Source organism: Protopterus annectens, chromosome 2.part0 (assembly GCF_019279795.1).
Source record: "Protopterus annectens isolate FY-2018-M chromosome 2.part0, PAN1.0, whole genome shotgun sequence".
Lineage (NCBI taxonomy): Eukaryota > Metazoa > Chordata > Ceratodontiformes > Protopteridae > Protopterus > Protopterus annectens.
The window spans coordinates 1,406,574,755-1,406,585,786 of NC_056728.1; the positions used below are offsets into that span (position 1 = coordinate 1,406,574,755).

The 11,032-nt window shown below is 41.4% G+C and overlaps 1 protein-coding gene across 1 annotated transcript in view; it reads right to left on the minus strand.

Moving 5' to 3' along the window:
* Nucleotides 1-10,583, minus strand: part of RAB33B (RAB33B, member RAS oncogene family) — a 115,388-nt gene extending 104,805 nt beyond the window's left edge. The window contains exon 1 of the mRNA XM_044061633.1: nt 10,061-10,583. Within this exon, the coding sequence (XP_043917568.1) occupies nt 10,061-10,294 (234 nt within the window). The 5' untranslated portion in view covers nt 10,295-10,583. The remainder of the gene's footprint in view (nt 1-10,060) is intronic.
* Between the last annotated feature and the right edge of the window lie 449 nt (nt 10,584-11,032).

Here is an 11,032-nt window from a genome sequence, read left to right on the forward strand (position 1 = left end):
TTTATTCCAGAGTGAAGGGAGCCTCTGGGTTATGAATCTGTCCCTCCAGCATGTCCTATTTATTTCAGTGCTGAGGTTCAAGTCTCTCGAGCGTGGAGCTCGATGGGATTTGGATTTTCTGAGGTGCAGTATATGTCCATTAATTCCGGGTTGGACATGGCTTTATACGTCAGGCACAGATCGCCTCTGAGCAGGCGGTATGCCACTGAGTAGAGCTGGAGTTTCTTTAACCGGGCAGTATATGGCATCTGTTTCAGCCCTTTGATTCTCTTGGTGAGGTACTTTTGGGGTCTTTCCAGTTGCTGCAGGTGTCTGGTAAGGTACATCCCAAAAGGGGCATTGTACTCAATTATGGGCCTGATGAGGGATGAGTAGAGAGGCACGATGACCTCCCCTGATCTAGATGTGAATCCCTTGGGCTATACACTTTTTGGCATTTAGCTTGAGGCCATGGCTCTGGCACCAGTTGTCTGTTTCTATGAGGCCCTTTTGGAGGATGCTTGTGTCGGCTGGAGAGTCGATTATGGCGCCCAGTTTGCAGTCATCTGCGAACTTGGTCAGCCACAGTCCTTCAGTGTTGGCCTGTACCCCCGAGAAATATATACCGAACAAGAGAGGTCCCAGGACTGAGCCTTGTGGGATGCCACTTGTAACTGGTTTGGAGTCTGACATGGCTCCAGCAATTCTAATCATGTTTGTTCTGTCCTTGAGCCAGTTTGCAACTCATCTAGTGACATAGGGGGTTATATTTAAGCTGGTGAGCTTATCTATAATGCCCGAGTGGGGTATTGTATTGAAGGCATTTGTGAAGTCCAGGTAGGCTGTGTGGACCACCTTCCCCTCGTCAATGGCCTTGGTGACTGTTTCAAAGAAATTGACCAGGTTTAAGAGGCAGGATCTGCCCTTAACAAAGCCAAACTGGGTAGGATCCAGTGTCTGTAGGTCCCCAATATCTTTATTTATGAGGTCCATGATGATCCTTTCCATAGCTTTGCAGACCAAGCTTGTCAGGCTTATTGGGCGATAGTTTCCAGGATTTGTTGAGGCACCACCTTTGTGGAGAGGGACCACTGTTGCCGTACGCCACTCTTTGGGTACATATCCTGTAGTAAGGCTGAGACTGAACAGTAGTTTTATGTTTGGGTTTAGCTCTTCTTGGAGTTCATGTAGGATGCAGCCCGGGACACCGTCTGGTCCCATTGATGCTGTGTTTTTTGCTTTGGAGAGGGCGGCTCTTACCCAAGCATCTGAGATGTCAGGGGGGGCAGCACTCTGCTGGGATAGATATTTGCCCTTTTGGTGGGGGGGGGTTTGCACTGAACCTGTCAGCTAGGATGTTGGCAATGTCTGTGGGTTCGATGTATTTTTTGTCATTTTGGAGTAATTCTGAGCATATCTGGGAATTCCCACCCAGGTTCCTAACATAACTAAAGAAAGCCTTGTGATTATCCTTAGTGTCCTGTACAATTTCTCTCTCGAAGCTGGCCTTAGACGATTTTATGAGTGCCCGTAGTTTTTTGCTAATACTGATCAGAGATGCCTTCCCTTTTTGGGATTTTCCTCTATCATGTAGTAGTTTCCTCCTTCTATTGTATAGTTTGTTTATGGTTGGGGTTCACCAGACAGGACGTCTGCCTTTGGAGGATTGGGTCTTGGTTTTATTTGGGATTGCATGATCCATGCATTCTTAAAGGTGTTCATAGAATGTGTTTATAAAGGATTCTGCAGTCTGGGCCGTATTTTCCACAGGCTCAGGGGCTTTGAAGGATTCCACCTCGATTTTGAGGAGTGTGAAATTTGCTTTAGAGAAGTTTTTCACTGTGGTTTTCTGGGCAGGGGGTGGGGTCAGGATGTGAATATCCAGTGAGATTAGTTTATGGTCTGATCTTACCAGTGAGGGATACACTTCTGGTCTGGAGCATAGAGTCCCCATGTTGGTGATTATCAGGTCCAGTATGGTTTCCCCTCTTGTGGGAGTGGTAACAAGTTGTTCCATAGCATTTGAGTTTATAAATTCTAGGAACCTTTGGGCTGGGGTATTGGAGCTAGAGTAATGCTCCCAGTCTATGTTTGGGTAGTTGAAGTTGCCCAATATAATGGTGTTTGGAGAGACCTTCATATTTTCCAGTGTTCTCAGGAAGGCTGAGTGGGGTTCCTGAGTTTGGGAGGGTGGTCTGTAGCAGGATATAAACTGGAAGGCAGTTTTACCCACTGTTAGCTGCACATGGATAGTCTCTGATGCTTCGTGCTGTGCCACCAACCTGCAGGTGTGGGTATCTTTGATGAATATTGATACTCCCCCTCCTTTTGTGGTTCGGTCCAAGTTTTGGGGCTGAAAAGCATGGTATGAGGTATAACCTGGTAGTGCTGGGGTGCTCTCAGGAGCCTTGAACCAGGTTTCTGTTACTGCACAGATATCAATGTTCTTCATGCTAAGGAGAGTTTAGAGTGAGTGCATCTTGAGGTTTAGACTTCTGGCGTGGAGTAGCATTACTCTTAATTTCTTATCCCTTGTGATACCTATGGAGGTGGGTTTGTCTTTTGAGCCTTGCCTAAAAAAGGCACTATGGGGGAAGCAAGAGCCTTTGCCAATATCCGAAAGCCCAGGGGTGACAGGTGCAAGCCGTCCCTAGCGAAGCATCGTGGCTTGTCGAGCATGTCATCCCAGGCTGACAGGCATTGGATCCCCTTTGAATGACACCAATACTTAAGCCAATTGTTGAAATTGATCATCTTGTCTTCATATTGTGGCATCATTCTTGGTGAGGGTAAGATGCTACTCAAGGTCAGGGTCATACCGGCCTGGGCTACATGCTCAGAGAGCTCCTCTACGTCTCTTTTCATGTAGTCCAGGGAGGTATGTCTCAGGCCATTCACACCAGCATGGACAATGACAGAGTCATATTTGTACTTGCCTTGGAGTGACCTGAGTGCTTGTGTTATGTGGCGGATCCTAGCGCCCGACAGGCAGCTCACCGTGACCTTCTCCTTGTTCAGCCTGGTGAGCGGGACGTCAGTGTGCCTGACGATAGAGTCACCTATTACAAGTGTATCAGTTGTGTTGTTTACCCTTAAGGGCTGTGACTGTTCAGCACACTGGCTTTGTGAGCTATGTGTTGCACGTGTTTTGTTTTGGGGTAGCGGTTGCTTGGGTGTCTGCTTTGGAGGTCTCTGCTGCTTAGGCAGATTTTTATTTAGAGCCTCCGAGTATGTTTTTGTGTGTTTATGTGTTTGGTTTGCTGTCGTGGTAGGTCTGTGTGAGACTGGAATTGTAGTGAGTGTGGTTTCCTTCTCCTCCTGACTGGTTACGCCAGTACTGAGTTGAGAGAGCTTAGCCTCCAGTTTGGCTATATGGTTGCATCTCTCACATGTGTTGGAATTTGTTGGGAGGAGGAGAGGGTTGTCTGTGTACATGAGGCAGTTGTAACATTGCCTCAAGATTCCCAGATTCACCAGCTGGACCAGAGAGGAGATTGACAACTGACCTTTGGACATGCTAGAATAGTATTGGGAATTCTTTTATAATTGAAAACAAGGGCCAGTGGGGAACAAGGTACTTAAGGGGAGTTTGTGAGGGTGTAGTGCTTTTAATTTTTTAGTGCTGACTTGTATAATTGCTTTAGTGAGCAAGTGCCAGGTAACTTAAATGCAATGTGTTACAGGTAACTTAAAACGACAAACGGTAACTTTCTTTAAAGTGAAACAAGGAAATAAGTAATGCAGATATCACTAGGGATCCACAGAAGCTCTGAAAAGCCGCGTTTTAGGTGGAATTAGCATTTCAGGGAAATAACAAGCAAACAAACAAACAAGAATACAAGCAAAGCTAGATTCAGCAGGCCTGGATCTAGTCTATGCTACAGCAAACAAGGTGTACCAATTTCAGTAAGAAACAGTTCAAATATGCAGGCACTATAAGCCTTTAACCAGAAATTCCCAGCTCAGAAGGGCAGAGTCCAGCCTCTCCTCCCACAAGAGTGCAGACCACGAACCCTCTCAATGTAAAATAACTGGCCTGAAGCCCAAGTGCTTAAACAAGAATTAATACACTTTTAGAATAACAGACACTGAGCCCTCAATCAGCAGTTCCCAACTTAGAAAGATGTAAGCTACCTGTTCTACAGTGCGGACTACAAACCTTCTTAATGTAAAACAACTGGTTTGAAGCCCACGTGCTTAAACTAAAAGGCTTAGAATGAGTTACACCAAGCAGTAATAAATACAACTGAGTACTATTAAGATGACGCAAAAGCAAAATAAAGTAGGAAGAAATACAAATACAGTAAAAGCAGATAAAATTATTATTTTTTTTTTTTTGAGTGAGCAAATAAGATGGGCCCAGGAGTTACAGGACAGAAACAAGTGCAAATGCCGGCCTTCAAATCAGAAAGTTGAGAGAGATGGAAGACTGCCCAAACGGCCAATAACTACAAATTCTGGGCCAGAACCACTCCTTATGTGGTGGTAGACGGGTTACCTAATGCTTACCACTCCCACTGATAAGCTAGAAAGCTTCCCTCCAACAAAGAAAGGCTTGGGGGGCTCAGAAGCTTACAAACAGTCCTGGATACAGCAAATCTGTATCTGGAACACTAATTACAGGAAAGGTAGGAAACAGGCTTACAGTTTTTTTTTTTTTTTCAGAAAAGTAGCAAAAACAGTAGTAAAAACAATTCACATGCAGTGCAAGCTGGCACACTTGAGTATGTAGCAATATTAGTCCACACACAGTTTGAAAAAATGTAATTAAATTAAAGAGGACTTAAAGCAAGTGCAGAAAGGGTTTATTAGGTAGAATGCGGTAAAGAGATGGGAGTGGGGGAGTGTCCTAGATCAAATCTACAGTGGGGCAGGCAACAGTGGAGACCCGAGGAGAAAAGCTCCAGTAATACATTTTAAAACAAGTACAATTTTAAACAATATTGATATAATAGGAGTTACAGCAAAACAATTCACATATGTTGGGTTACATGCATAAAGTTAAAGTTGCATTAAAAAGAAGCTAAGTAACAATTTTACATTGATATTTTACAGTTCAATAGGTCAACAATAAACATTTTTTGTTTGTATAAAATTGTGCAAATGCATAGTAGACACACTGGAGAGAGAGGTGTAATGAGGTACTAAGTATGGTCCTTTTGAGGGTACATAAAGGTAGGGTCATGGCAAGGGCAAGTTCTGGAACTGAGAAAATAAGTTTTTAGTTCATTTTTGAAGTGTGAGGTGTGGGAGATTGAACGCAAGTCAAGAGGAAGTTTGTTCCAAGCATGGGCAAGGCAGTGTTTGTAGATGCCTACTGACCTTTTTGGGTGGTAGATATCAAGTAATTGTTGGTGAGAAGTACGGAGCAACTTAGCATTTTAACAGGGCACACACATTACATATATATATATATATATATATATATATATATATATATATATATATATATATATATATATACACATATATATATATATATATATATATATACACATATATATATATATATACACATATATATATATATATATACACATATATACACACACACACACACACACACACACACACACACATACATGCATACACACACACACACATATAAAAAGTTTACACACTCCTGTTAAAATGCCAGGTTTTTGTGATATAAAAAAATGAGAGCACAATAAATAATTTCAAAACTTTTCCCACCTTTAATGTGACCTATAAACTGTACAGTTCAATTGAAAAACTAACAAATCTGTTGGGGGGAAAAATATAAATATAAAAAACGTACAATAAGCTGGTTGCATAAGTGTGCACACCCTTAAACTAATACTTTGCTGAAGCACCTTTTGGATTTAATTACAGCATTCAGTATTCATGGGTACACACCTGCCATCAATTAAAAGATACTTTGATTAACCCCAAATAAAGTTCAGCTGTCCTAATAGGATTTTCTTGATATTTACTCAGTTGCCTGCTACAGCAAACGTCATGGTTCGCAGAGAGCTTACAAAGCATCAAAGGGATCTCATTGCTGAAAGGCATCAAGTCAAGAGAGGAGTACAAAAAAATTTCCACAGTATTGGATATACCATGGAACACAGTGAAGACAGCCATCAAAAAGTCGAGAAAATATGGGCAACAGTGACGTTGCAAAGAACTACATGTCCCTCCAAAATTGATGAAAAGACCAGACAAAAAATGGTCAGGGAGGCTGCCAAGAGCCCTACAGCAACACAGAAGGGGCTGCAGGAATTTCTGGTAAGTACGTGTTGTGTACTACATGTGACAACAATCTCCCGTATTTTCTATTATGTCTGGGCTATTGGGTAGGGTTGCAAGACAGAAGCGTTTTCTTACACAGAAAAACATCCAGGCCCCGCTAAAATTTGCATAACAATACACCAAGTCTCCCAAAAGCATCTGGGAAAGTGTGCTATGGTCTGATGAGACCAAAGTTGAACTTTTTGGGCACAATTCCAAAAGGTACATTTGGAGCAAAAACAAGCGTTCACTTCACCAAAACAACACCACCCCCACGGTGAAGCATGGGGGTGGCAGTATCATGCTTTGGGGATGCTTTTCTTCCGCTGGAACTGGAGTTTTAGTCATGGTTGAGGGAATTATGAACAGTTCTAAACACCTGGCACTTTTGGCTCAAAACCTTCAGGCGTCTGCTAGAAAGCTGAAGACAAGGAATTTCACCTTTCAACATGACAATGACCCTAAGCATACATCCAAATCAACAAAAGAATGGCTTCACCAGAAGAAAATTAAAGCTTTGGAATGGCCCAGCCAGAGCCCAGACCTAAATCCAATAGAAAATCTGTGGGGTGACCTGAAGAGGGCTGTGCACAAGAGATGCCCTCACAATTTGACAGATTTGGAGCACTTTTGCAAGGAAGATGGGCAAATATTGCCAAGTCAAGATGTGCCATGCTGATAGACTCCTACCAAAGAAGAGTCCTACCCAAGAAGACTGAATGCTGTAATTAAATTAAAAGGTGCTTCAACAAAGTATTAGTTTAAGGGTGTGCACACTTATACAACCAACTTATTGCAGGTTTTTTATTTTTTATATTTTCCCCCAACAGATTTGTTTTTCAATTGAATTGTACAGGTTATAGGTCACATTAAATTGTACAGGTTATAGGTCACATTAAAGGTGGGAAAAGTTTTGAAATGATTTATTGTGGTCTCATTTTTTTATATCACAAAAACCTGGCATTGTAACAGGGGTGTGTAAACTTTCTGTGTCGAAAATATATATATATATTATACACACATACATATATACACATATACACACACACGGAAGTCGGGAGTGTCAGAGAAGTATGTAAGAGTGGTACAGGATATGTACGAGGATAGTGTGACAGCGGTGAGGTCTGCGGTGGGAGTGACAGATGCGTTTAACATGAAGGTGGGATTACATCAAGGATCAGCTCTGAGCCCTTTCTTATTTGCAATGGTGATGGACAGGTTGACAGACGAGATCAGACAGGAGTCCCCGTGGACTATGATGTTTGCAGAGGACGTGACCTGTAGTGAGAGTAGGGAACAGGTGGAGGATACCCTGGAGAGGTGGAGATATGCTCTAGAGAGAAGAGGAATGAAGGTCAGCAGGACTAAGACAGAATATATGTGTGTGAATGAGAGGGAGGATAGAGGAATGGTGAGGATGCAGGGAGTAGAGGTGGTGAAGGTGAATGAGTTTAAGTACTTGGGATCAACAGTTCAGAGTAATGGTGAGTGTGGAAGAGAGGTGAAGAAGAGAGTACAGGCAGGATGGAGTGGGTGGAGAAGAGTGTCAGGAGTGATTTGTGACAGACGAGTACCAGTAAGAGTGAAAGGAAAGGTCTACAAGAGGGTAGTGAGACCATCTATGTTATATGGGTTGGAAACAGTGGCACTGACAAAAAGGCAGGAGTCAGAGCTTGACGTGGCAGAGTTGAAGATGTTAAGATTTGCACTTGGTGTGATGAGGATGGACAGGATTAGGAATAAGTATATTAGAGGGTCAGCCCAGGTTGGAAGGTTTGGAGACAAAGCCAGAGAGGCAAGATTACGTTGGTTTGGACATGTGCTGAGGAGGGATGCAGAGTATATTGGGAAAAAGATGCCAAGGATGAAGTTGCCAGGTAACAGGAAAAGAGGAAGGCCTAAAATAAGGTTTATGGATGTGGTGAGAGAGGACATGCAGGTGGTTGGTGTGAGAGCAAGATGCAGAGGACAGGAAGAAATGGAAACAGTTGATCTGCTGTGGCGACCCCCAACGGGAGCAGCCGAAAGACACACACACACACACACACACACACACACACACACACACACACACACACATACTCTTCTTTCCTTTGATCTTAAGTCAAAATATCTAAAACCTGATGCTGGCACAAAATATCTAAAACTCAGAATATCTAAAATTTTGAATTTGTCCTGTCATCACTGTTGTGCGATCTCAGGGTTGGTAATATACAAGCTGCAGTAATGTGGGACTGGGTAGTATGTAAAATATACTTCATTTTCCTGATATTACAAGTTTAGATATTTTGACTATTACATATTTGTGTGTTACATATTATAACATGCTCCCATATCTGTATATACAAACATGCACCCATATCTGTATATACAAACACATATGGTGTGTATAAAATACTTAAATGCAAAACATTAGCCCATTTGCCATGTGCAATAATACCTTCCAGAGTGGGCATTACAGAGAAAAAAATAGAACACCCTGGGGTGTTGTGAGGGCATGAGCCATTACTGCTCAGAAAGAAATCAATGAAAAAGACAGCTGCAGACAGAAACCTGTAGCAACCAAATGAATTAACTTCTGCACATGCTCTTTGGGACCAGTCTCCTCCAACATTTCTAATGTAGCCCGCCCCCCCTTTCAATCATGCAATCAGCCAACATTCCAAAATATATCTTTCAGATTCTCTCACAATACACTATAGTTTTAGAGGTTTTCATGCTAATTGAGAAATGCAGAACATGTACACCCAAACATAATCAGTTTAATGCAGTCTACAGTGCACCATTACAACTACTTTGTTATATCCAGTTAGACAAGGATGCTATAAATGAAATACTACTGATAATTACTGTTATGGTGGTATGCTGTTTCCAATTTAATAAGAAAGATGATTTCTCAAAACAGGTACATCAAGGGTGTGCCTACAGCCACAGCTCCAAGTGCCTAATTCTCCAGAATGCCCGTTTTTTTTTTTTTTTTTTTTTTTTTTTTTTTGTTGCATATCTTAAAATTATGGTCTCTTTTTCCCATTAATACTTTTCTATAAAAAAAAAGAATTACAAACTTTAAGGAATGAAGTCACTAAAATGCAGCAGTAAGTATATTTACAGACTTGATATTCTTTAGGACAATGCACGGTTCTGCAACAGTTTTCTAATACATTAACATCTATAAATAAAAAGTGTCCCTGATTAAACCATACCTCTCAAATATACCTCATTCTGAAGAGAGACCCTCATTTTTGTTCCACATCGAAAGGGTCTGTCATACATTCAGTAATAAGAATATTTTTCACTGACATCCATGGGAAATAACACTGAATCATATTAATTCTTCAAAAGAATGTTTAATAAGTAATCATTCTGTGAGCTTCACAGCTGAAACTGTTAGTATGTGCTCCACATTTTTGCGTTGCCCATTTATTTGTTCCACATTATAAGAGGCAATGTTCCACATTCAATAGATGGCAGGTTGAGGGCTATGGCGTAAAGTATCATGTAGGTCAAACTGCAATGCAAAATGTCATTAATAATAACGTCTGGTTTTGCAATGACTGTCAACCTACAGTCAGATAAAACACACCTGTAAGACGCAAAAAATCCAGCATTCTACCTGAAAGTTTCCTATTATGTTTTAACAACAAAAGAATAGTTATACTAAAACCGAGCTCCATTTTCCCAGTGCAATAAAACATATCTATACTATACTCCCATTAAACAAAGTATGAAAATATAACTAAAACAGCCTTATGCCAAACTCGATTTAAATCGCTTTGAAAAGCACTCAAGGCGCTTATCATAAATGTATCCAAAGATTTATTTTCATCACCTTGATCTTCTCCCCGTCGATCTCCACCAGCTTCTCCCTAAAGTCCACTCCAATAGTAGCTTCGGTTTTGTCCGGGAAGGTACCAGCGCAAAAGCGGTAAGTAAGACAAGTCTTGCCCACACCCGAATCCCCAATAACGATAATTTTGAAGATGCGGGAACGTGGAGGTGGTAAAGACGAAGTGAAGCTACCGCTGAAATCCAGGGAAGACTCAAGATCACCACCCCCTGCCATATTATGTTTCGGATAGGAAAGAGAAAACAACTTAGTACGGCCAACCAGGCCTCGGTTTTCTTTAAATTGTGAGCAGCACCAGCCACTACTGGCAATAACCAGATGAGATCATATCCACTGCCGAGCAGTTTACATATCAGCCACGTACAACATCAGGAAAAGGGGGAGAGGCTGAATTGAACTTCACACTGCTTGCTGTCGCGATAACAAATTAAGCTTTGTGATGCTAGCAGGATATTTTTAATGAACATACATTGCTTGCTGATTTGTAATTCATTTACCTGAGAAATACATACATGAGATCGTGGATATAAATTACCTTTCAGATTGTCTTCAAATATTCCTAACTTCTTTAAACAGGGACGTCATAGACGTATACATGACGTGATAAAAGTGGATGTCATAGATATAAATTAAATTTCCCATTGCCTTTAAACTATTTTCTACCCTCCCTGAACAGGAATTTGCTTTGTATTAGAGCATTATCCCACCACGATTTTCGCGCAGGAATGGGCGTGTCCTACTCGATTGACAGAGCTGAGTGACAAGCCATGCAGATTATACAGTGAGATGGTGAATATTTATTCTCTGGCCGTTTGTAAACAGGTGTCCTGCCTTTTTTATGTTATCTTTAATTAGAGTTACTATAGCTTTTAGTACAGGATATGTAAAACAGAGATTAAATAAAGCCCTTATTTTCTACATTTATAAGTGTACCGTCGAAAGTACCGCATGCCC